The sequence below is a fragment of the Amblyomma mixtum genome, chromosome 2, assembly GCF_055824585.1.
Source record: "Amblyomma mixtum isolate Tamu chromosome 2, ASM5582458v1, whole genome shotgun sequence".
Lineage (NCBI taxonomy): Eukaryota > Metazoa > Arthropoda > Arachnida > Ixodida > Ixodidae > Amblyomma > Amblyomma mixtum.
In genome coordinates this window covers 31,037,870-31,063,786 of record NC_143013.1, presented here as the reverse complement: position 1 = coordinate 31,063,786, position 25,917 = coordinate 31,037,870, and the positions used below count along the sequence as shown (strand labels likewise).

General features: G+C 48.2%; 1 protein-coding gene across 2 annotated transcripts in view; it reads left to right on the top strand.

Moving 5' to 3' along the window:
* Positions 1–25,917, top strand: part of LOC149358829 (uncharacterized) — a 159,333-nt gene that overhangs the window by 70,539 nt on the left and 62,877 nt on the right. For both annotated transcript variants that reach the window (XR_016288735.1, XM_089571004.1), the window contains exon 2: positions 13,909–13,943. Coding sequence is in view for 1 of the 2 variants with exons in the window: in XM_089571004.1 (XP_089427130.1) it covers positions 13,909–13,943 (35 nt within the window). In the remaining variant the exon portion in view is untranslated. The remainder of the gene's footprint in view (positions 1–13,908; positions 13,944–25,917) is intronic.

Sequence of the window (25,917 nt, the reverse complement as noted above, 5' to 3'; positions counted from 1 at the left end):
GAAGATGAGACAAACACATGCGCTTCCGTCCCGTCCGTCAGCGCTGTTTTGCCGTACCATTCAACATGAACCAACCAGCCCGACTCAGCCCTCTCCTTATATTTTCTGCTTCCTTATGCAAGTAGTGGAAGATGATGGCTGCGCCAGAGAACTATGTAGCAAGTTATCAACCTTAATTGTCAACCTTAATTATCAATTATCAACCTTAATTATCAACCCAGCAGCGGACGTAAGGCCAGTCCTGCCTGCAGCTTACAATTCTTTCGTTCACAATCTTTCAAGCTCCCCTGACCTGCTTGAGGGATTAATAAAATAGGAAATTTGCCATTGATTGCTTCGGAGAACAGCGCACATATGCGAAGCATTTCGCTGCGATGAAACTCGCGGGATGATAACGACTTTGTGGCAACTTATTCGACGTTGAAGGTGACCAGGTGCGATGAAGGCGCGGACTCTATCCGGTTCTTTTATTTTTTTTTTATTTTGTACACATCGGCGTGCGACATTCGTGGGATTGAGATTGAATCCAGAGTTCACTCACCTTCCTCTGTGTGGGTAGCGTCAGGCGATGAGGGAACATTTCCGCTGAAAAAGGCGCAGCTAGACAATAATCTGATAGGAGCAGGTGGGGACGCTAATCCCTTTTCTGCTTTCAGCGGCGCAATTACGAGACAGCTGGCCTTTAATTGCGTCGCTTTTGTGAGGAAAAAGACGGCGCACTTAGCCTTGCCCGACATTTGCTCACATCTGGCGGAATGATAACGTCGTGAAGCGAGGTGAGAAAGTCGCGAAAATTGGCTTCGCCACGGAAGGAGGGTCCGCTGTAACCCCAAGCCTTCTTTGGTAAAGGACACAAGGCGACTCACACGCTCCGTATACGTATTTTTACTTTGCGTGCAAGCTCGCCAGGCTTCTCAGCATGTCATATGATGGCCAGAGCTTGCCACAAACGTCACTGAATTGGCAAATTAGGTCGAAAGAAAATGCAATGAAAAGTATACGCAAGATAGCGCTGAATTCTGAAATTCTCCTTTCATGGTATAAAAAACGAAACCTGACTGTCAAGCATTCCTCTCACTTCTGTTTGTTGCTCGAACGAATAGATAACTCGTACTGTCTGTAACATTTGTCACGCACCCTTGCCGTGTTCAGAGAAACAATATTTTGATGAGCCGTTGCAAAGAGCACCAGTTATCACACTGCGCCGAATGCAGTACAGATGGAATACTTTGAAAAGTGTCGTACCATGTCTCATATGCATATCCAGAAATTGTGGACAAGTGTATTTTTCAGCGGGAAGTTGTTTATCAACGCAGTGTTCTTCGCATATCTTTAGGTTCCACCTTAACAATCAATCAATCCGCAGAGCCCCCTTCGGGACACTTGTGGTTTTCTGCTGTTTATTGTCAAAAACGTACCCCACTGGTTTTCTATAGCAACTTAACTATTCGGCATGCGAGCGCAGGACAAACTTTAGACGCAAGATTTTGCTACACATCGGAAGATTAGACCATCCCCATCAATATGTTCATAATAGTATCCTACAGTAGTCCACAGTTGCCTCACAATTAAAAGTGATGTCCAATAAAGCTGGACTCAAAAATAGAAAATGATAATTGAGCCTAGCTAGAGGGAATAAGGTAATAAACATTCTTTTTAGACATTACGTTTCCTGCGACCGGAACATCATCACCGCCTGCGATGTGCTTAGACAAGACGGGTATAGGTACAGCCTTTGTCAAAAGTTTGCAGCCCAGGGGATTTTGTTTTCAGTCACACTGTGTCACTCTTAATGAATCTCTAGCGCTCCAAATTTCCTGAACGTGAGAAGATTTCTGGTACTGCCTCCTGCAATAGGTAGGACTTCCACGAATGTTCCTGGAGTCCCAATATAAAGCTTAAAAGTGAACCCCCTGGGCTCTAAACTTTTGACAAAGACTGTACGTACTTGTCGACGGTCCCTGTGTGGAAGCTTCAGACAGTGCCAGCGAATGAAATACTGAATATAAAAATGACCCGGAGCTGATCGATACTCTCTTTGGCCCGTCATTTGCTAATTGAATTGGCCACGCATGACGTTGCCGGCAAATTAGGAACCATCACTGCGTACGTAACAATTTCTGACACTCGACCTCGATTAGCTCCCTGCTTTCTCTGCAGTCCAGGATAGTGCGCAGTTTTGACTAGTTCAACAAGCGTGGTGCTGAGTGTCTCGTGGCAACAGCGACCATGCGCACTTCCTCCTGCAAGCGACTAACACAATCGCTATTTTCGCCGAGAAGTCGGTTCGCTGTCAGCATCACGACATGTCTAATACCGCGTTTGTCTGATCTCTTCAGTGCGACTTCCTACGTCTTCCTAAACTATTTTTAAGCCTAAAGTCAAGCATTCACAATCACAAAAGAAGCTCCTCACAACAAAAGTTGCGAAATTTCTTCACGTTTGCTCTGCCATAAATTATGTTGCTTCTGTATGAAGACAGAATAAGACAGAAAGACACGAGCCATCGGGCTATAGCCTGTGGAGGAGATTTGCTGATAAGGCAATGTAAACACTGGTGGTGCAGAAAAACAAACTGCATCAGGTAACGCGAAAGACGTCGGAAAAAAGAAAGGCCGCCGTATTCTACGAACCAACTAAGTTCCGAGTCAAGGCTTGCCCTCGGGACGTCCACCCTTCAAGGGCGCTCACCAAAGCAACCACAGCGTATCGAATTAGCAATCCTCGAAACGTTATGAATAGACGCTGAGTGCGTTCCATGGGCCCGCGTTCATTAGGAACCCGAACCGAACCAGGTCACAACAGCCGCCGCCCCTGGTTGTGCTCCCTCCACCCCAAGCAAAGCGCAGTCTTGAAGGGTGCCGTATAGCTGAAAGCAAAGAGAAAAGGGCTGCCTTGAACTAAAAAAATATGAGCGTGTGGTTCGAGCGGACGTCGCGAGCTTGATGTCCTTTCAGTCGATTGGTGCGATTCATGACAGACTATACATACGAGAAGACCACAAACAAGTAAAAATAAAGGAAACGACGCTGTCATGCTCGCGTCCTCACTCCCATTTTCGCTTCGTGGGCTGCGCTCCCGGCACAGTTCACATCGTGACGCTCAAATCGCCTTGAAGGGACGTCCGGTTTGCTTAGCTTTTTTTGTTTGATCCGTTTAACCAAACGCGATCATGCTCAGACACTCAATGGCCGCTCATTAATTCTGGAGAGGAAGTTGTGCGCGTATGTGAAGGACATCTGAGTTGTCGGTTCCCACGTGGTTGCTTATCGCCTCAGAAACCGCTCTGTATTGGTGCGCTAATCAAAACTGCCATTGGCGGAATGGCGTATCGCAAGTCTTTCTAACGCGTACCAGCGCTGACACTAAACAGACCACGAAGTATCGGTTAAGAGTGTGGTTAGCCTCGTTACCCTGGTTCGATCTTCGTAACTGGCAGTTTCCCTTATATAGCCCATTCCCGCGTTTGCTTTTTCTCGTTCGCTTGCCAGAATTCGAGTCTTATATTCCTTCTACAACTTCACAGACGTAGAGTTATGTACTATTTCCATACAGAAGAAAAGAGGAGAGGGTGTTCTCGGTCTTATCTCCACTGTCACGCGATTGGTCGACGATAGAATGCTTTGCTCTTGGAGCTCCTGGAATGCCTATTTTCGCCTAAAAGGTGCAAATAGTGCCTGAGAAGGAAAGTATTAGAAACTATGCAACTGCACAGACAACAAAGGATGTAATAAGGCAGGCTCACGAACAAAAATTTAGAAGGTTGCTAAGGGGGCGGGGGGTTAACGCTTGTTTCTCACTGTAAAGACTTATTTGAACGCAACCGACACTCTCATCACCGTCTTATCTATTTCCGACAGATTCACAAAGGCAGAAACTTCAATAAGTTTCCGCCTTTTTGAGTCAAATGGTTGTTAAGAGTCCGCACATTACCAGTAGCATCTGAATATAGTGACAGATTAAATGCAGGTTTGAATTCGGAACTAAATTATGTCTGCGGTTCTTGTCATACTTTGAGCGTGAACCTCACACCTGTTATACACTTTTGTCAGGTACAGCGAGTGCAATGCATTGTATACATACGTTTTAGTAACATGAAATAGTGTTTCTCTGATTAAACCCTTTCAGATTAAGCATCCGTCCACCTGCATGGTTATTGAAAGCATCGGCGTGCACACCGCAATTAAAAGCTGACGCGCAGGGCGCTTGAATCCGGTGCGCCACGATTTGTACAAATTATCTAATTATAAACGCGCTGTATCGGTGCAATGCTAATCGCCAGATCACACCTGCAAGCGAACTCCTCCGTTAGCTTACAAGCCCTCCGCGCTCAAGGACGACCTTTGAAATGAGCAGCCAAGCGCTCAGAGTGAGCAGGAACCAGTAATGAAACGACGCAGCCTCAGGCATTACAATATTGACCAGCCTGAGGCCTACCGCTGTGATTGCGCACCGATCTTCGTCCGGCTCGCACTGTTTCTTCATTTTTTTTTTGTTTGACGTTCAGAGCGCAAGCCTGTATTTTCTCGCATGACCGCGTCCGCCTCCGGCATGGCCATGTTGTATGGACCGCACGCGAGCGCGCCTGACGCGTGACCGACTCGCGGACGGAGCGGGCAAAGATTTTCGGAGCATAAAAACGGTTCCGATTTCTCCCTTGAACCAATTACGCCGATCGCGCGGCCGTCGTGTGACTGTACGTTGCCCTCTCCGGGACCGCACCCGACCACGCTTGTCAGATTTTCACCCTCCGGATTCGTGTATGCACGAAAACTGCGTCGGGAAACTACAGCGGCCTCAATGCTCGCGCTTACGTATATCGCAACATAGTAATAGCCAGCATGAAGCCGTATTTTGTTACCATAGACAAGGTCACTCGAGTCAATCACTCGTGGAACCAGAGAAAAAATAAATAAATATAAAACCTTAGAAAAAATACCACGTCCTGAAACATCCTTAACGTCTTAGTTATTTCGAAGTGCGAAATTATATTTCATTTACTCTGTCTATTTAAGTTTAGCGATGTCACCACTGCGCCTTAATGGAGGTTTAACACTAATCAACACTACAATGAGAGCAAAAGATGGCGTGCATTACTGCACGCGTGTTAGTTTTCATTAATCTTCCTTGTAAAGCAGCATATGTACAGAGAAAAACCCTGAACCACTCAAGAAGTCTATTTGAGTTTGCGGCCGGCGTTAAACTGCATAGCGTGATCATATTGTGCCGCTTGTGGAGTTCGAGCCTTTCTCTATTCGAGAGTTCACACTGCAGCGCTCTAAGTACTCGGAGGAAGCAGCGACTTTCTTTTTCAGTAGTTCTTGTTTGTATGGTCACACTATACTAATTCCGCCACGCCTCTTAATATGCACTTATATAGTAAATGCAGTTCTGGTGCTCTCCATTTAGCTTGTTCACCAAGTGGCCGTAACGTCATATTGGCGGTTAAATTTGCAAAGCAGTTTTTGGAAGCTGGCCTCGATGTCACTTTTCGGTTGCTTGTCGGAAGAATATGAAACTCTTCAAGGAATTCGCAAAAAGCACGCGATATGCCTCACAGCATCGCACACATAAGTGTCTTGAGGGAGCATAGCACTGCACAGAAATTTTTTCCCGAAATAGCGTTTTAGCATAGACTTCAAAAACGCAGCAATTGTAACAGCCTAAGGCAGTTGCAACGAAGAGTGCGTTGGGTCCGACTTGCATGAAAAAACGAAACGACGCCATTTTTTTTTCCTTCTCTTCCTAAGCGTCCTCGTATATATGGAACTCCGGCGACGACGCGACATCATCGGAAGATAGCGTCTTTAATCTTAATTTAGCACCAATCCTCGAGACAGGGCTGCAGCAGGATTACCTTGATGCTCTTGATTGCAGCTCCCTGAAGCTGCGCAGAATTAAGAAGCGGGGGTGGGTGGTGTAGTGAGCCAACTCGGCTCGTGGCCGGTGCCTTTCAGTATGCTACGCCAAGCCTATCTCTGAAGCCGAAAGCCACTGGGCTGCGGTCACCTTGCACGCTCGCCACTGGCGCATGTCCACGTATATAGTCGACCTGCACACGTTCCGATCCCGGCGCGAAGGAAGGAATCCCGTTCCGGTAGCAGCGGTACACGGTTCGCGCGCGCGCGCTCTCCTGCATAGATTTGTGCGGCTTGCTTGAACACGAAAAGGTCTCCGTGTTTCGCTAAAACCGCCCTGTCGTTGCGGCTCCGCGAACCGATGTAAACACTATGCGAACCCGGTTATCCACCATACGAAACCCAGCCTGAAGGTGGCGCTACTGCCCGGATGCACCCCGCAGCCGAAAGCAAACGCATCAGCGATCACTACCGCCAGCTTGTAGAAGTAACGGTTTTTCGAAGAAGGAAATTCCGGAAGCGATGTAAACAAACATAGCAAGAACCTAAATCGCCTTGAAGAAGAGAAATAAGAAAAGAAAGGCGTTTTAGTAAGCGAACAGACGAGGCGTATACGGGTCTTCCTATGCGTACAAGAAAATGAAAAACAAATTTGCCCAAATATATGTCTTAAAGTGTAGCTATGTTGTTGCGTTCGTTCCTGCGTCGTCTATTGGGCAATGCGACTTCCAGCGAAGGGGTTGCTCACCGTTCCATGCGACTGATACTAGCATGAATAATACAGCTGCAAAACCGACTAAATCGAGTTTTGCATGATGCCATCTGCTGGGCTATGGCACAGACTATATGTGTGCCTTTGCTTTATTCATTCGATTACTACAGACACAGCGAGACGCGTACAAACCTCGCAATCTGCAATTTTTATTTTATAGCTTCCACGTTTATTAAAGCCGATATCTCTAGTAGGGGTGGCATTTTGTATTCTTTTGCATTCCCATATTTTCCCCCATTTTTCGCCTGTTAATCACCCTTCTTCAATAACAGAATCGGAGAGCGAGCTACATTTCTTCTATGAACCGTGACGTCACGGGCGGCAGGTACCAACAATAATAGGGCAGCATGAGGAATTGGACAATGAATCCTTCCAAAATATGACTTGAATATAATTCGCATTATTTTTGTTTACATTTTAACAAATAAAGAGTGCTAAGACTGGGGATTACTCTTTTCTTTCCTCAAATAGAACCGTCAGAGGCCTCTTAAGATCCTCGTTATAACTTGGTATAGGCACTGAGCTGGTTTAACTGGCTGCTCAAGCTCTTCTCGCAGACCCTTCTCGTCTTCGGTTCGTCGTGTGTTTCTATGAGCCAGTGAAGTACTTGAAAAAATCCACTGCTCTATTTCTTTTCCGCACGATATATACTCCACGCAGGCGCCTCTCTTTTTTTTTTTCGCTGCGCCGTCTTTTCCACCGGGATCAGATCGGCGCGCGAGTTAGCTGCCCGCAGCCGCCGCTTGGAAATCTAGGCTGCGAACTGACGCGTGCGACGGCTGCGCTGAGAGAACCGTGTCGTGAGCGCCGGCGGCGGCGTCAGGCAGCGCACTGACGTGAAAATAAGCAGAGATTAAAAGGGGCTGAAAAATGAGCTGTTCGTGAAGGAACGCCACAAAATAAGCAGTTCAAATCGAGAGAGAGAGAGAGAGAGAGAACAGAGGAGGAGGGAATATACGGACACGCGCGAGCTCCGTGAAAATGTAAAGATGAAAATAAGTGGAACTTGTGGAGTAATGAAAGTGATTGAAGACCATGACGGCCGTAGACTTTCGAGGCGACCTCCGCTACTCCCCCCCCCCCCCCCCCCCCCCCCCCCCCCTCCCGTTCCTCGTGCTCTGTTCTTTAGTCGTGGATCGCGTAATGCGATCGCGAAGTGTCTCGCTATTTTTTTCTTTGAATAATTACTTTTTTCATCCATCTATTGATTCACTTTGCACTCGCTGAACCCAAGGGGCTGGGCTGGGCGCACGATTAATTAATAATTCATCAGGCGCCGCTGCTTTTATGTGCTGCGGGTAAAATGAAGGATTATGCTCTGAGTAAGTTGCTACGCTCGTTTAGATTCTGAGGCAAATGGAAACTCATAAACAAACACATACGTTTTCATACTGGATTAAAAAAATGATTTTTACTCTTTCCTGCAGCACAAAACGGGGTGTTTCTTTCAGAAAAAATTTAATGGACATTTGAACTGATAACTTCGTCGAAGGACCTCATTAATGACACCGGCAACGCTGAGCGCGCGATTGACCTCATTGTTGACTCTGTGTGCATGGAATCGCAGCCGACGTCAAGGTGATCATTTCAGCGTCAGTCGAACTAGCCTGATTATTCGGTACTGAGGTACAGAAAATTGTTTTTCCAGTAAAATCGACGCCAAAGCATGAGAGTGCTATGAGGTGAACAAAACTAGCAGAGTTTCTTATCTCGGCAAGTAACTGACCTGAGCATAAGCCGTCTGTAGTGCGCTGCGAAGTGTACTCTAGTAGACAACTATAGTATAACGCCAGAGCGTATTCGGTGTATGCTTTCACATTGCTTCCGTTTACATAATGTCCAAACGCGGTGGCGCTCTCGCTGTACAAGTTCGAGCTTTAATTTCTTAATACACAATGTATAAAAAATAAAAATATAAAAATAAGATTTAATCGAAAAGTTTAGTGACAGCAGTCAATTAGAAAGTTTGTTTAGTTTTACAGCAGTCACTTAAACTTATTTTAGTTTCAGTGTAGTTCGCTGCACAAAAGAGCAACTGCTCGCTTCCAGTTAATTTCCCATGCGATTACAGATCAGTCTTAAATGCTAAGCCTGAGCACTACTGCTCTGGTTTATAGGCTACTCCAGGCAAGTCTAGAGAAATTCTTATCATAATACATAAACAAAAAAAAACAGTGTTTCGTGTTGGTGCCTGATGCCAATGTGTGATGCTTAGTCGTTCAAATACTCACGGCATTCATGTCATGGTGCTCACAGCCTCCCAGAGGTGTTATCTTTGACAGTCTTTGCACGAAATATTCACTGCTTTGCGTCTGTATAGAGATAAGGAAATCACGCCGGCCTCTCCAGAAACACTGCATTTCAGACGAGCGCACCTATAAGGGCAGCGCTCAGCGATCGACATTGTTCTAGCTCAAATAAAGTAATTACGCATTCTCATCACGAGCGGCAGACGCTTCCGTTTCCCAACTCTTCCTCATCTTGCAATCACCGGCGGTGCTTCTCACCTGAAGCCAATAAACAATTGCTTGGGCGCTCAAAGCATGCCGAATTGCGTGGTTATCGCGTCTGCACCCCTGCACAGGCAAGTTGGTGCACCCACAAACACAACGGCCTGTAACTGTCCCAAACGGGTTGGCATCGAGGGGCCGTCGAGTGCGGGGTTTCGGAATCCAATTCACAATCCGTCCGATAAGCGCTGCTCGGCAGTCTGTCGAAGAATAATTGCCGACGAAACGGCGAGCAGTACGCTGCGGACGTGAAATGGAACAACGTCGTAGCTGAGCGCGAAGTGTACCGCGGACGCCGACGATGTCGAAGTCGATAAGAATCGCTCGGAAGTCGGCGATGCCTCGGAACCTCTCGTCACCACCCGACTCGAATGCAGAGGCATCGAATCTTGAAACACCATCGGCGACGTTGCGTTATGAAGTGAAGCGTCAGTCGCAATTTGATTGTGGAGCGCGAGCCAATTAGACATTGATCACCCGACACCGCTGGCTCTCTGAGTTCGTCGCGCTGGTTTTTGTCGTCGTTATGCACGACTGCGGGTCGCTGGACCGCGACGAAGCGTGGATATCTCCGACTTCGATCGGCGAAATCGGTGCGGGCGCGTAATGCGATCGCGGAAAAAAAAAAATGCTGACATGCCTCCACTGCGGTCAGGTGAGAGTCGCGTGATTATTGCAGGCTTCGTGCGACGACGGTTTGAGTTTGATGTTGATAAAAACAAAGCTTGCAGGTACGTGCTTCGGTAGTTTGGAAAGAAAATAGAGTAACGAAAAAGCGAACGGGGACAGCTGATAATGGCACGACTGCCAGGGAAAACGCAGCTTGAAAAGTCTTTGGTGGTAAACTGAGCCCGCGCAGTTAAATCACAAGGCGTCGGAATGGTGGCGTAGAAAGATACATTATTGCCCGAAGGTGTTCCTCCTTTTTGGTATCAAGAAAGTGGTCCTATTCGTGGTCGTGCGTCAGCTCTTTTCCCTAAGCGTGACAAGTTGAGGGTAAGGGAGTGCGTTCTCAAAGTCCAGCTTTTGAAACCGCTATTTCAATCGATAGTCTATTCTCTTGTGTGTTCAGTTCTACCGTAATCAATGCGCGACGCTTATTGGGCAGCCTTGTAACTGTTGCTGTGTGCGCCGCTAACACTCAACACACGCTCTTTGGCACAACAATAGATGTCTTACATGCATTTCTTTGACTTTCGCAAATACAGGTTACCTCTGTGCCGGTCAGCCCGTTCGACGGCGCACGCCTTAACAACTGAGAGATCGATATGACAGCACCCTGCAGGCTCGTCCTGCTTCTTGCCTGTCTGAGGGAGTAGATCCAAGCCAACACTGTCAGGGCATATATGCTATATCCGGCGTCATCGCACGCGGTCAAGCATGGGGCGTGCGTTCTCACGAAATATCCTGGACGCGGTCAGTTGAACGGGAATCTTGGTGATCGACGTGCTTGTGTACAATGGCCTCCGCATCGCTTCATTTCACAATTTGCTTTTCCCACTCTCTTTCTGCCTCTCGCTTCTTCGGGCGTTACTTTCCTGCACTTCACGTCTCAGCGTCTCGGCAGTATCGACCGCAGCAACGCACAGCATCCAGCTGACCGCCCGCCCCCTCCTGTGGTGTTTAAGCATTCGAGAGTCGAATTAATCCGTCACTGGGGTACCAGAAAGAGCTGCAGAAAGGGTGAGGATAAAGGGGAGAAGGGAAGTACGCTGTTCATTGAGCTTGCATCAACAGAACAAAAGCACTGAACAAACGAAAAATAGCTAGTCGGTCCACGACGCGAAAGTCAAAGCAGTCACGACTTCGCGGACAGACACTGCCGCTGCGGCGGACCAGTCAAGTCTCTCGCGAGAAGGGGAGACTTCGGCCGCGCTGCGGGTACCCACGAAGCCATGCTCAAGATCCGTCGTCCACTGACAGCGGTCGTGCGCTCTCGGTTATACGTCGGCAGTGTTACACGGCCGCCGCTCGCTCGCGTGCCGCTCAGACGGCGGCGGCGGCAGCTCATACACATCGCGAGGGACGAGGACTTTCGAAGCGAACGCGGGCGACTTAAATCACCCTCGCCGCAACAGCGCCGCCGATCAAGAAGCCGGGGCATTGCGAAATTCTCTCGCACGCCCGCCCGTCGGTCGGGCTGGGCCGATCGCGCCGGCCGGGCTCTCCCAACGGCGGAGGCCCTTTCACTCGTTAACCCATTTGCGCCATCTGAACACACATACACGCACTCGCCGAACAGCACCGGTATCCCGAAGGCAGGTAGATATGCTTTAGCGCCGCGTGGCGCTACCACGAGCCGACATAACGGCTGGCCGACGGAACAGAGCTGGCGAGGAACGAAGCGCTTTGTCGCTTTGTATGCCGCCTCCACAGCCTCTGCTTTCCAGAGTAAAGAACATTCATTTTTCTCGTCTCCGGACGGACCGTGCCGTTATAGAGCGAAGCGTGTGGCGAATCGAAGCTGTCCTCTCGTATAGTGCCCTACGCGAGCAGCCGGGCCAGTGTGGCCCTCGAGAGAAGGTTTGCAAAAGCACCCTCTCTACGTCGCTGTTGCACAACGAGAGGGCCGCCAAACCGTCACTGCCGTCACCCTGGCGCCCATCACCGGAGGCTTCCGTCCATCACCGCCGCGGGTATTACGGCATCGCCGGCGAGGCTAATCAACGTCATCGGAGAGTCATCAGTGTCGCTGGAAGCGACGCGTGAGGCTTTTAGAGCGCGACGCCTCTCCTTCGCTGGCCCGTCGTCGTGTTCGAGTGCTTAGTCACCGCTGTGGTGGTGGCACTCGACGATGAGGTCGGACCGGTCTTGTATGGCGGGTCGTCGGGGTTTTAAAAAATGCAGCGCGCCTGCTTGAAGGAGAAGTCTTCCGACGCTGTTCCGGTTCCTGTGTAGTTTTCGGTTGTCTTAACATAAGCCTATGTGGAAGTAAAAAAGGGAGTAAGCTGTCCTCTATTGCGCCCTCCCTTTTAGGGACAGTGTATGCTGCCCAAGTTGCGGAATAGATTTCGGTCACTAAATGTACGTAATGATTACTCTTGGAAACGGAGGCATGTTTCCACTGCAAAGCATGTACCTGGATGCACTTAGCATGCGAGTAAGGTTTTAAACGCGGCACCGGAGGTCTTGAGTTTAGCAAATAGAGGAGATTGAAGCCTTGGTCAAAATCTTCGTAGCTGCTTGAGCTTGTCATGTTTTGAAGATGCAATTTGTTTCCGTTGCCAACTGTAAGAATTCCGTTTTTGTGTGTGTGTGTGTGTGTGGGGGGGGGGGGGGGGGGGTAGAAATCTGCCCAATGGCTTGGGCAGCATATCCTTTTCCTAAAATGGACAGTGCCTGTGGGTAGTGTACTACTTTTTGTACTCTTATATGGGCTAATTCGTATTTACAGCACGACCATCGTAAAGCTCACATTTGACACTGTTTGGACAGTGTGCCTCTTGTTAGCAGTGGCGCGTATGGCTGCTGAATAAGGATCAGATTTTATCGGAGATTACCCGGGTGGTCGCACAATGTTACATATAGAGATGGAAGCCGCATAGTCGCGACTCCATTTTTTAAAAGATGACAATTTGCCCTTCGCTTGCCGGTTGTTACAGTTTCATTGTTCATTTTGTCGTTCTCGCTGTTCCATTATAATTGCTGCCATCCGCTACCGACGAACCCGTATGATACAGAAGGAGTACTGTTTGTGTCGTGCCTATCCACATGTCTTGTGCGTTGTTTGTGTTATAGAAAAATCACACCTCGTAAGTTTTGTGCTTCTGTTACCTGATGGCTAAAGTGTATTTAGTGGCTGTTTAGAAAATATATGCCAAGGAGACCTCAGAAATCAGCAGGCCTGCCTTGTGTGAAACTTCAGCTATGCACCAAAGTCATAGCGCTGGTTAACTAATGAGGCTTACTCCCCTAAGGATAGTTCTTAAAGCGTGTTTTGAAGTAGCCACGTTCTTGGATCACACGCTCGGACCACGTTACCCTATTACGATATGAGGTTAATGCACTCCGTTTAATTTTGATTTTTCAGCACGTCCACCGCCTGCACATTTAAAGCAAAGACTATAGGGCGTGTCTTGCATTTCTGCATCAGAGCCGCTGACCGTCAGCCGCTAGGTCTGAGGCCATGCTAGGGTGTTTGCAGGGCGTTGCAAACACACTGTGCAGCATGGTTTCGGACTCAGCGGACGACTCTCAGCGACTGTGATGTAAGTGCAAGCAACGCGCTAGACCAGTGCGGGCAGCGGCACATGTAAGCAACCGCTAAACTTTCCTCTTCCCTACCCCATATCCTGAAGGAAACCCTAGAGTATATCCTACACAAACTCCATTGCTCTATACACCTGTTACTCGCTTCCGAGCGCGTTTCTTCGCCATATTTTCTACCATATAGGCCTTCCAAGGGTGCTACACGAGCCACAGTACACGGCTCAGAAATCAATTCATTACAAAGGCTGTCGCTGTTACAAAGGCTGTATTTATCGTTGACATTAAATCACGACATTATCAATGCGGCTCGGCTGTGCGGTGAATTGACAGTGCTTGCTCAATATCAATTCACCTCCAGCTGGTTAATTTGGATTCAAAACCTCATTTGGAGAAAAAGGAGGAAACAACTGATTCCAAGCACTTGTGCAATGTCTGAAGAGGCAAACAAAAAACCTAACAAATGTGCGTGTTTCATATATTTGTATCGTTGCCGCTGTGAAAACGTGATAGTAATGGTGCTTTCGCCAAACTAATTGCCTTCTCCTTCTGTTTCTTGCAGACGTCGAAGCTGGCCGCCACCGTATCCCTGTAGAGGTGAGCTGCTGCATTTTCTCAACCTTCTCGGCGTCAGCTAATTGCTTGTAATGTTATCGATGTTTCGATATTCTTAGTGTGTAAGTCCATCTGGAACGCCGACGAGTGATTTCCCATTTTCTTTAGATTGCAGTTCTTGCTCTTGCTATTAAGAGTGAGTGAGTGAGTGAGTGAGTTAGTTAGTTAGTTAGTTAGTTAGTTAGTTAGTTAGTTAGTTAGTTAGTTAGTTAGTTAGTTAGTTAGTTAGTTAGTTAGTTAGTTAGTTAGTTAGTTAGTTAGTTAGTTAGTTAGTTAGTTAGTTAGTTAGTTAGTTAGTTAGTTAGTTAGTTAGTTAGTTAGTTAGTTAGTTAGTTAGTTATAAGACAATTATATATGGAGCGGGGGGCCCATATGCGTCCAGATTCTCGTGTCTGGTGGTCAGCTAGGGTGCTAATCCTGGCTGCCGTAGTTTAGGTTGCGTGTCGTCCGAAGTCCGGGGCAAATAAGCAAGAAGCGGTCTACCGTCGCCTTTGTAGCGGAAGCGGAGCATAAGGGGCGGGTCGGAAACGGAGTCTGCAAGTAACTTCTGCAGTTACAACATTCCTTTCTACTGATCGCCAGCTCACTGCGTATTAAAGCGCGAATTTTCTGCAACTGAGTCGTTGAGTATTGACGGCGTGGCTTTAAAAAATGCCCATTACTTTCAACCGATTTGTCCGCCCGCATTCTATTCGGCGGCTGTAACATTTCCTTCAAATATAATTTGGTCGTGCGCCTTCCTGGCGACAAGCTCGGTATGTCGCACGGCCCGGCTATCCAGCCATCCATTAAACAGACTTCGTTGCTTGATAACGTAGCGCTTCACAGATTTTGTTGCGTCTACAACAACGCCCGCATGAGCGCGTCGGCTGGCCCCGCGCTATATGAACACGCCCGGCCGCAGTGTTGAAACCTGCCAAGACAAGATGCAGTGTACCCTGGCGACGGGTCGACATTACCTCTCGTCCACCCTATATTTTAGTGAGCTCACGAACCGGTACTCGTGCCGACCTCCGTGTTCACGGTTGTGTGCCTTTCTGAAATGGTGATGCGTAGCTTTTGACGCAACAACAATCCGTCTTTAGGTTTTGGAAGTTTGAGTCGTTTCATTTGCATGGAAAAAGACTATCGATTTAATGTAGGGTTTACCTGACCATGTAAGCCGTACCGTAAGCCCTCTTTCTTCGTACTTTGTACCCAGTCGCCTTAAACCTTCTTAGATTTTGGACCGCCGTTGTGGCTCAGTGGTTACGGTGCTCGGCTGCTGACCCGTAAGACGTGGGTTCGATCCCAGACGTAGCGGTGGCATTTCTGAGACGAAATCTTATAGCCCCGTCTACTGTGCGATATCAGTGCATGTTAAAGCTTGCCAGGTGGTCGAAATTATTCCGGAGACCTCCACTACGGCGTCCCTCATGGCCTGAGTCGTTTTGGGACGTTAAACCCTATTCACTCACTCAGCCTTCCTAAATTTTGATGTTCAATGAAAGGAAGGCTGCAGGATTACTTTACCGAGGAGGATGGTTTAGTTATCAATCTATATTCTACCAGTCTCTGTACGAATTTTTATGTAACCTCTAAGTGCGTAATGTAAAACTGGGGGATATAACTACCATGGTTTGCACTATTTACGTATATATATTAGATCCATATGCACTACGCGTTGCATAAAGACGTAGACATAACTGATCAACGTAAATAAATCCCCCTCAAACAGTTTTGTGTTGTTGTTTTTTGTCCTCTGTGGCCAACTGCTTATATTCGCGTACCTTAGACGTCACCGTCACTTAAGGAAGGCAGCATGAATAAACGTCTGTGATTCATTAATACTCACGATAACTTCTGGGTTTAAGCTGAATACGGTGCGCTTGTTGCGTTGCCTCCGCACTGACGTCACTCCGCAAATCGTTCAGGGTCTCGACTGAAAGCCCGTTGCGTTCAGCTGCTTGAGAAGCTGCAATCTTATGCATGAGGATGTGCAAACGCGTCACGCGTGCCCGGCCCGCATCTAATTAGCAATTCAACTCGGCACTGGCCCGCAGAAGCAAACGTTTGCTTTTCGGGTTCGTTGTCCAGCTCACTCGACAGCCTGACGACCCGGCCACTGCGATGACGTATACTGCGGTCGATGGTATAGGGAAGGAATAGAAGTAAACATTTGAAAGGAGTATAGAAACACATGCTCAAAGCAAAGTTTGTTTTATTTAAATTCTTAAATCTTTTAATCAATATCTGCGTCATACAAAATATTTATCTTCTATGGTTCTCTCACGAATAGCGCGGCATGCCTACCACTTTCGTTGTCAGTGGTGGTCAATACAATGCCAATCATTCGTCCCCCAGATACGTAACTAAGGAAGGCGTATTAGCTTTTAAAATTTTTTTCTTCAGCTCGTTTCTAATGTTATGTAGTATACGTATTTATTTTGGTTTCACCCGAACCGCTTGTGTCTATTGTCTTAGGTGTATATTTTTGCCGGTTCAAAATAAGGTTGCACTTCGCTGCTCCTTCGTCGATAATTCGCGGCACACATTATCTTTTATTCTGCGCAAATCATTTAACGCCCACATTTAAACTTTTGCTTCTTCGATTTCATTTCGAGTATTTTTATCTCAAATTGGCTGCTGCTCAGCGATTTTTCACGTTGCGGGCTTTATTTTCGTACAGAAAATCAAAAGGCTAATCCGCATTCAGCGCTGTGTCACATTCATTACAACACAACCGAAGACCCGAACTACTTGACACAGTTCGCAGAGACCTAAAAGGCGTGAAAAAATGTCCGAAGATAAAACGAAAAAAAGAAATGTGGTAGACACAGTGCAAGCACATAACCGCATGGCGGTTTTCCGAAGCACGCGCTTGCCGAGCGACCGCTGTTTCAACAGTCGCCGTGCGGCAAGCGAGTCGCTCCAGGTAGCGTGGGACGCAGAGGCAGGAAGAAGCGAGCGGAACTTATAGGCGCTCGATGTCCGACGGCCGGACAATGGTGGACAAGCAGCCGGAATCGGCACTTCCGGGCCGAAGCGATGCGCTCGGAAGCAGAGCTTTGCACTTCCGTTTGTACAGCAGCGACGATGAGGGCCGAAAAGCGTAACGCGAGTTTCATGCAGCGACCAACCCTCCCGTGGGGCGACGGTTCGTTACGCTGTTGGGGATCCTCTCCCGCTCGGAGCACGGCGGCTGCTTGCGAGGTATTCTTAGCGTGCATGGGCTTTGGCAGTCGGCGAAGGGTGGATGCGGGTCAGGTTATGTTACTTCAACGTCTCTCCCCGGGTGTGACCCCGTTCTCATTTTTTGAGGTCTGTGTTCGCTCGGTACGCGCAACTTTATCTTTGTCTCGTGTGTGGTGCTTGCACGAGCACTCACTAGCGGACATCATTTCTTGCTGCCAAAGCTGGAGCTTGTGAGAGAAGATCGTGCGTTTATCCAAGGATCTGAACGCCAGATGAAAGATAGTAGTTCGATTATTCGATTCGATTGAATGGTAGTTCGACTGTCAATTACAGTTGAGTACTTCGTTATAGCCGTAGTTTCGTTGTAGCCAGTGTTGACCGAGCTTCGAAGGGGAGTGATCATTCCTTCGCTATATCCAGTATTTCGTTTTAAACCGGTTTGTTATAACGAGGTTCGTCTGTAATTGACTGCTAAGTCTTGTCAGTATGCGATTTCTTTGATGAGCGCAGCACTTTTGAAGCGCTGGCTAGAATGTCTGATCTTCATTAAAGAGCCCCCTCTCCCTCTCTCGCTCTGATGAGCTTAGAATACCCGAGAAGTAAGGAAGGTAGAGCAGCTGTAACCTGTGATGCGACTAGCGTTATCAATACGCAGTTGAGTAATACATAATGTTAATATGTACGCATAGGCTGTGCAACAAATGTTCGGGTTATGAAAAAGATGGCTTTGAAAAATTTTCGACATATAGAAACCAGTGCGGCTAAAAGGATGAAGAGAAGGCACAGTAGTCATGTCATTATTCATATGCAAACTAGTCACATTAGTACCAGGAAAACTGGTTGTGAAAGCCGCACCCTTTTAACCAAAGATACTAGTTCTTATGGAAATATAGCAGTATTTCTTCCAATATTTTTTACTACCCCACGTATCTCCCATTAGACTCTGCACTTGCACAATTACACGCGTCTGTTGGTTTAAATCCGAATGAGAGATGTTAAACCCACTAGCTCCACCCAAGCTCTGCTTTGGCCAGGTAACAGGTAGATCCGCATAAAGATGAGTCTTATCGCCCATATAAATAACGCTCGGCCTTGCAGGCCGCAGATAATCTCTATAGTGTCCGTGGTGTGCTCAGTTTTAAGTGGGGACGTGCATCGATTGATCCACGGTACAAGGAGCTAGAAGACTGAGGCGTGCGATTGCAAGACTTGACATCGTTGTGCACTACACGCAAGTAGGCAGTTTCCACAGCAATCAGCTTATCTCAAACCGGCCGACTCGCATGTATCTCCATAACGTTAACACTGTCACCAAGACGACCCCGCAACCGTCCGCCCCATCGTCCTGCGAGGAGCTTCACTGCGTCGGACCAGCCGTAATACTTCGCCATATTCATTTACTTTCCTCATCGTATCTGTCTCCATCAGCTATCGGACGAGAAAATTGCGGTCCCACTGCCTCTAACCGATAAGCCCGAGAGAGGTGAGCGAAAGAGACCAGGGCATATAACTTCTTCGTTTCGCGGTCGCCGTGATCGGACTCGTTGTTCGTCGTCGATCAGCGGCTCGGAGCGTCGCCCGCGGAGTCCAACAGGGGCGTCGTCTTCGCCGTTGTCGTATAGGTCCCCCACTAGCTCCCACCGTAGCGCCGATCATCGCCGTCGGCACCGGCGCAGCTCACACGACCTCGTCCGCGTTCCACAAAGGCCCCAGCTCCCGCCCTCTCGTCCGCGTGCACTGCCGCCAGTTTTTTTTTTTTTTTTCTGCTGCGGGAAAGAAAAGCTTCAGAAGAACAGCAACATAAAACGCGAGCAAGCAAAAACATCGATAAGCTGGCAGCAAACCACCTCCCCGCCGCCGGAGGTATTATAGACGCAGCCGAGGCTGTTGCGGCCGCGACGCCGGCAGCAGCCTCCAGCGCCAGCGTCGCCGTTGCGTTTCGCGTTTATTGTCTCTACCGCCGTTGCCGCCGCCAGGCTCTGTGCGAGCGTGTGCGATTGGGACACTTCATTAACAAAACTGAGGCAGAGACCGCTTTTCGGGCGCCGTTTTGCGAGCCGGCGTTCGGAGAGGGCGGCAGATCGACCGAGCCGATCACCTCCGACGCCGACGACGCCCGAGATAGCGGAGAGGCATATGCGCCTGGAGACTGTCTCTACGCGGGCCCGTGTGCGTGTGTAATACCTGCAGGCAAGAAAAAAGGCCGGCTGTATGCATCGGTGTGTGTGTGCAGGGCGGGATTTTCTCGCGCTGGCTCCTTTCAATGCGTGACCTTCCGTGGTAGGGTCTTTTTGTTTTGCCCTGTGCGGCCGTGGCGGTTCAGGCAGGGCTTCGGAAGAGAACCAAACAAGCAAAAAAAGGAAACGGAAGGAAGAAGGAGGTTTGATCGTTGTCGGTTGTTTTGCTTGTTCGTTTCGATTTTTCTATCGTGTTTGAATTGCGAGGACGTGTGTCTCACGAGGTGGCGTATCGCTCAGGGGTAAACGAGAGGCCCAACCAAACAAAGAAAAAGTGCCATTTTTAAGAAACCGTTATTCATCCTCCGACTTTTTCCTTTCTCAATGACGTGAATAGAATCGAAACAGCAAAGAAGACGCCGACGAGAAATTTTGCGGCTGAAAATATGGTCACCACCTTAGGCCGTAGAGAAGGTCGTGTGGGCCAAGAATGCTTGCACAAAAAGGGTATAAGGTTCATCCCTCACTGTTTCAACACGTGCCGAAATCTGTTTAGAAAAGAGCTTGTTTGTACATATAATTGACTTGATCTTAAAAATTTTGCAGGAAGGCTGTCTGTAAGGTTCAGTTTGATGGAAATTAGCAACGGCCATTATTAGTTACCTGTCGTGATCATTGAATCTGAAAAGATCGATGTCAGGTTACAGTAGGCTGTATTTGGTCGGCATCAAAGAGGTGTAGGCACCCAAGACCCCAAGACTGTTACCACAGTAGCTGGCATCAGCGTCAGCGATGTGGAGATGATGTCCATGGTGGTGCGCCCACCTCTTTCGCTCAATAGCGAGTACAGATACTAACTCGAAGCTCACTTGAAATGCGAAACTGCTGCCTGAAACTGCTTGACTTTTCTATTGAGTGCAGGCACGCCGCTATACGCCTACAACGTTGCACTGATGCAGCGCGGCAAGTTCGGAAGTTTGTGACCTCAACTCCGTGCCTGATCGTTCCCCGCTTAAGCCCAGTTGCTCCAACGATGTGAGACTATTATTTTATATCCTACTAAAAAAATAAAACAAGAACGCTAAAACCGCGCAGAAGCCAAAATATAAAATGGCAGTATTTACAATGCACAGGTGAAGAAAAACCATGTTCTGAATTAAGGATGTCATCGTCAATAACGTAACGTAACAGAGAAAGATGTAGAGTTAAAATGCAGGGCAAACTCTAAGGATTAATGACCAGCATTCGAATGAAAAAAAAATGGGGGGGGGGGGGGGGGGTTGAGGAATTGAAAGGCGCATGAACTGTCTCACTTCACGGTGAGCACCTCAACCGCGCCGTGAGAGAAGGGCTAAAGGAGGGAGCGTAAGAAGAAAGGGGTGCCGTAGTGGAGGGCTCGGGATTAATTTCGACCACCTGAGGATCTTTAGCGTAAACTGACATGGCACAGCACAAGGGCGCCTATGTGCGTTTCGCCTCTATCGAAACGCGGTCACCACGGCCGGGTTCGGACCCAATTGCTCCGGCTCAGCAGCCGAGCGCCCTAGCCACTGAGCCACTGAGCCGCTGAGCCGCTGAGCTACAGCGCCGAATAAGGCGGCAACATGTGCTCCCTAAGAGGAGGAAGAGATTCTGTAAAGAGGGAGTGCTCCGTTACTGACTCACTCTGGGCCACGGTGTAAGAGTCGTGCTCTGGGCGGACGCCTCTACCGCATCGTGACGGAAATGGGAAAGGGCGTGAAAAGCGGGTAAAACAAGAAAGAAGGATGTGCATATGAAGTCCACTCACGTCGTGAAGCTTGAATGGGCGCAACTAACGCCCATGTGCTCGTGTGGAAACTCGAGAAACGCTTACACGTTGCATTCGACCCTGCAGAGAACATGTCTGTTAACTCTGTTCGAAACCCCGTTGAAGGTTGAAACGAGGTGAGGTAAGAACGCATTCCTGGTTTTATGGGTTGTCGCATACACAGGTAGAATACTTCGGTTCTTTTTTTTTTGTTTCTAGGTAATGAGTCGTAAAAATGCGTGACAGCGCCTGCATTTCGGGTCTGAAGCGTTGAACACCACTCTTCCCGGTATCAGCCTGGTGGCCGAACTTGAGAGGTCACTTGGCATCTGTTTCTTTACTTTTCATCAGTCGGCTGCCTTTGACCTTGACGACAACCTTCGTTGAAAAGATCATTGCATTATCACTGTGTGTGTAGTTAAGTTGAATAAAGTTGAGGGAACCAGTGCCCATGACCTTTCGACAAGTACGGTAATAGCGAAGGTTGCATGGTTAAAAATGGCCTGCGGTTTGTCTTCAGAGCAAACAATCCCAAGCGTCTCTTGTGAGTGATCGAAGTAGAGGAGAAGGCGGCATCGGCGTTATTTGGCCTACGGGGGGCCGTTTACCCTCCAAAGACATGCGATTATTTCCCTGCGAGGGAGACAGGTTTGCCGTGCACATCAAACGCAGTCACTGCCCAAGCGTAGCTGAGAAGTAAATGTGTGTGAAAATAGCTGGATTATCTGTGGTGCCACAGGTAGCGACCGCAGATCCGAGAGGACTCCCTCCACTAAGGCGTCCCTCATAATACTGAGTCGCTTCGGGACGTTAAACCCCAAGACCAATTTAAAGTAACTCCTCTGATGTTGCGCTACCGGGCTTAGTTGCAGGTGCTTGCATGCGACTGCGGGTTTCTGCGATTTAACTAGACCTCATACCTCTGTGACGTTAAACTAATAATTAATCCTGTTTTCTATGTTACCTAGTCTTCTGTCTCACTTCCCCACAAATATCCGTGGAACCTCGAAAGCCTGTTGCAACACTAACCAGGGTCGTCACACCTTCCATACGGTTGATGGGAATAAGCATTTTAGATAGACATGCCATGTTTTTGTAAACCGAACGTGCAGGCCGTTATGACGTCGCTGCAAGCTATCTATATATTTGCCAGTCCTGTGCACAAATAATGAACGACTTCTCCAACCTTGCCATCTGTCGGCAGGCGCTGAAACAGTACTCGCGAGCGAAACTTCGATTTCGAATTACGAAACTTTATACGCAGCCGTAAATCTGCTTCTTCAAACATGCCTCTGCAGAAAAGAACAGCGAGCTTCCACTCCAAACTCGAGTGAACGTGCTTAAACACGTTCTTGCGGCATCTGTGATCGTGTCACCTTAATGCCTAGGTCACCCACCGCGCTCTATACCTCCGTCAGGGGTGAACGCGCAAGCTCAATCTGACCCGCTTCAGAGGAGAGGTTCACGAAACAGTTCGTGGCTCGGGAACCGTAAATTTTCAGCCCTTATAGAGCGTACGATATCGGTCGGCCTTCCTATAGGTACCCGGTTTATTACTTTCAGGGCACGAGGAGTCGGCGGTCTGGGAAACGCGCGTAGACATAGTACGCTACGACGACGACTGCCGCCGCTGGCTACGCTGAGATAGACAGGCTGATAAGACCGGCGAAGGGACGTTTTTGTGCGCACATTCCCGCTGGAAGGTTTCTCTCCTGGGTCGAGATAAAGGAAGAGCTTTCCAATTAGTAAATTCTTTCTCGTTCGCATTCCCTTCTGGAGGAAGGGGGGGGGGGGGGGGGGGGGTCTATGAGGGAAACGATCTCGGCGCGATATGCGAAGGCTGGCGTTGTCGGCTCCGCTTGGGAAGGGTCGAAAGGTGGAAGAGGGCGCTGAGAGCGAATTTGTGCGTGAGGATCTTGGAGCGTTGGGGGTTGACCGTAAATTTAAAGTTAATGGTGTAGCTTACCGGCAACAACTAGAACGTCACCGCGGTGAGAAAGAAGTGGGGGTCAGTATTCTACCACTGAACCACCGAATACTCGCCTGCCACGCGGGTGGCTCGGGTGGTAGAAGTGGGGGTCAGAAAACGAATCACAATGGGCGGAAAAGACGCCATTTGTGTTCTGTTTCGCGCTTTTTATTTTCGAAGGTTTGAGTCGTCAAGTGTCAACGAACTTCGTCAACGAACTTCGGTTTGAAAGCTTTCAGCACTACGAACGAGAAAGTTCGTCAGGTTTAGGCAATTTCATTCCGATAAGTTATCACCAATGGGCGCGATTTTGTGCCGTGAGTAATGTCACCTCATAACAATACGCGCAATCCGTTGTCAACGTCTAGACAAGTGAAAACTTCAGCATAAAACATGTTCAGTGTTGTATTACTGCTATCATTGTACTGCAATGCACCCTTTGCTTTCGGTAACTGCTTAACTATCTATCTTTTCTCTGGTACTTTGAGGTATGTGACGGGATAAAGATGTGTAAATAAATGCACCACTCTTATAATCTTCCTCAATTCACTGCCGGCCATGGCTTTACATACCTACCAGTCCGCCACTGCGTTGTGAATTCCTACGGGCGTACTTATGCGTGCATTCGTGCGTGTGTGAGCGTATGTGTTTGTACCTCTTGACATTCATTGTTCAAATTATATTTAGATCCTTTTGGAGAGTTACGCTAGCTGAAAGCCCCAGGCTAACACGCCCTGCTAACATTAAGGTTTATCTCTCTCGTGAGGTGTTCCAGTGCAATATTGCCTGCTATACCGGACCTGCATGATTTTTGACTGAAGTTTACTATACCTTACTCAAAACATATCGGGCGTCCGTCGAACTTCAAAGGAAGGTTAAATATGCTAAAATGTGTGTCTTATTTTGTGAGAAAGCACATGTTATCTTTGGCACTGCGGATCGCACGGAGCCAATTAAAACGAATGGGATATTTCAAAGCTATCATTTTTTTCTATGTTGTCTGTTTCATCCTCATGTTTGGTTATTTTCTATAGGAATTAAAATACTATTCAGGATTGGATGGTAGTCGAAATAAATATCCGTGACGGAACACCTTTAGTCAAACCACGAATACATTACGAAATTTCTGAGGGTGAATGAATTGCAATTCCGCTACATCTCGATCTACCTTATCGCTGACGGCACGCCTTTCGTTTTCTGGGGCGAGAAAAAAAAACAACAAATTAGAAGAAAAAAAACGCGGTCGCCATGTTATAAGAGCTATAGCATTAACCTGTTTTATTTGTGCCGAACGACAGTCGATCGTTCTACGAAGGTCACTCGGAGACCACCCTGCGTATAGGAAATAGGATAGACATTCCACCGCCCCAACCTATTTCTTTCTTTTTATTCCATCGATTGGACGCCTGACAATCGAACCCCGCCCGGCATTATTTTCTTAATACGTTCACTGTCGCCTTCTCTTTTTGTTCCCGCACTTTTGGCGTCCGCGGCCAGTTACTTAATCACCCTCTTTTTTTATTTTTCTTTTTTTTTTTTTGTTGTTGCGCTGTCGCCGTGGATCAAAAGCGTTCTCGGTTCTTGGCGAGTTGGGTGTACAACGTCACACCTTCAATCACCACTATGAATTTGGATCTCTTTATCTTTTCGTGCGATCTCCTTGCATTTTTTTTTATCATTTAACACCTCTAACGTTCTTTTTGTTGTCCAGCGTCACTCAGTGCAATCTGTTTCGACGCTTATACACTTACCCCTCCCAAAACGCTCGCCCAGCCCTCAGGCACATGCGTAGTCAGGCATTCAGTTCGGCATGCCGCAGATTCTGTGTGTGTGTGTTTGTGCTTGCGAGTGAATAGAGCAGGGCTTTTATCTTTTGCTCCAATGGGAAAAGGCATTCATCAGGCGAGCGCCCTCAGCGGTTTCCCCTGTCGCCGACTTTGCCCGAGCGAATATACACTGCATGCCGCATTCGCTGTGTAGCCATGCGCGTTGTATAGTAGTAGTATACGAGGCGCCGTCCAAACAGCCGGAAACTTATTTAACGTCAATTCTCCCGCTTCGCTGCGAATCGCGCAACCCGGTTCAGCTTGCTCGCTTTCTTGCGTGTCGAAGATGGCGGTCATTGTATTCGTGCGCGTGCGCGTCATTTGCATACGGAGCGCGAGGCGTTTATCTTGGACCCCTGCGGGGGAGGGGGGGCAGGGGAGGATGGGGAGCGGGTCGCTGCGAGTGGCGGAATTCAGTTTTCAAATCAGAGCAGCGAGCTGCAACAATGGCCTTTCGCGTCTATTCTGTTCGTGCACATAGGCCTAACTGTCCGCTACGCTTCGCCCGCCATTGAGTGCTGCAGACGAGAATTACGCCGCTCCGACCCTGCTTTTCGTGAGAGACGTCGTCGCCACATTAACGTCTTTTGTGCGTGGAAAAGCGTCTTTTGAGGAGAGAGATAGAGAGGAGGTCGTCTGAGGAAGTCGGGGCAATGCGAAAAACGATGGAAGAGAAAAAGGAAAAACTGAGTGGGAAGGGGATGTTACACCCGTGCACGGTGTCGGGACGTGTATTTGTTGTTATTTATATATTGGTTTATTTGTACCCTCAAGGCGAAACTAGCAAACTATCCTCGCCAGCCGCTCCCATACAAAAGTCGTGAGGTTATTACTATACCCGCATAGTTGGTGCGTCGATGATGGCGCGCAAAAAAAAAATATATATAAACGTTCGCTTTCATGTCAGAGCTGTAGTCAGAAGGCTCACGGGCCACAGCGTTTCTGACGGGAACAATTGAAAGGCGAAGCGTTTATTCCTTATTTCCTCTCCTTTCTTTTTTAGTTTTGCTCGTGGTGGCGC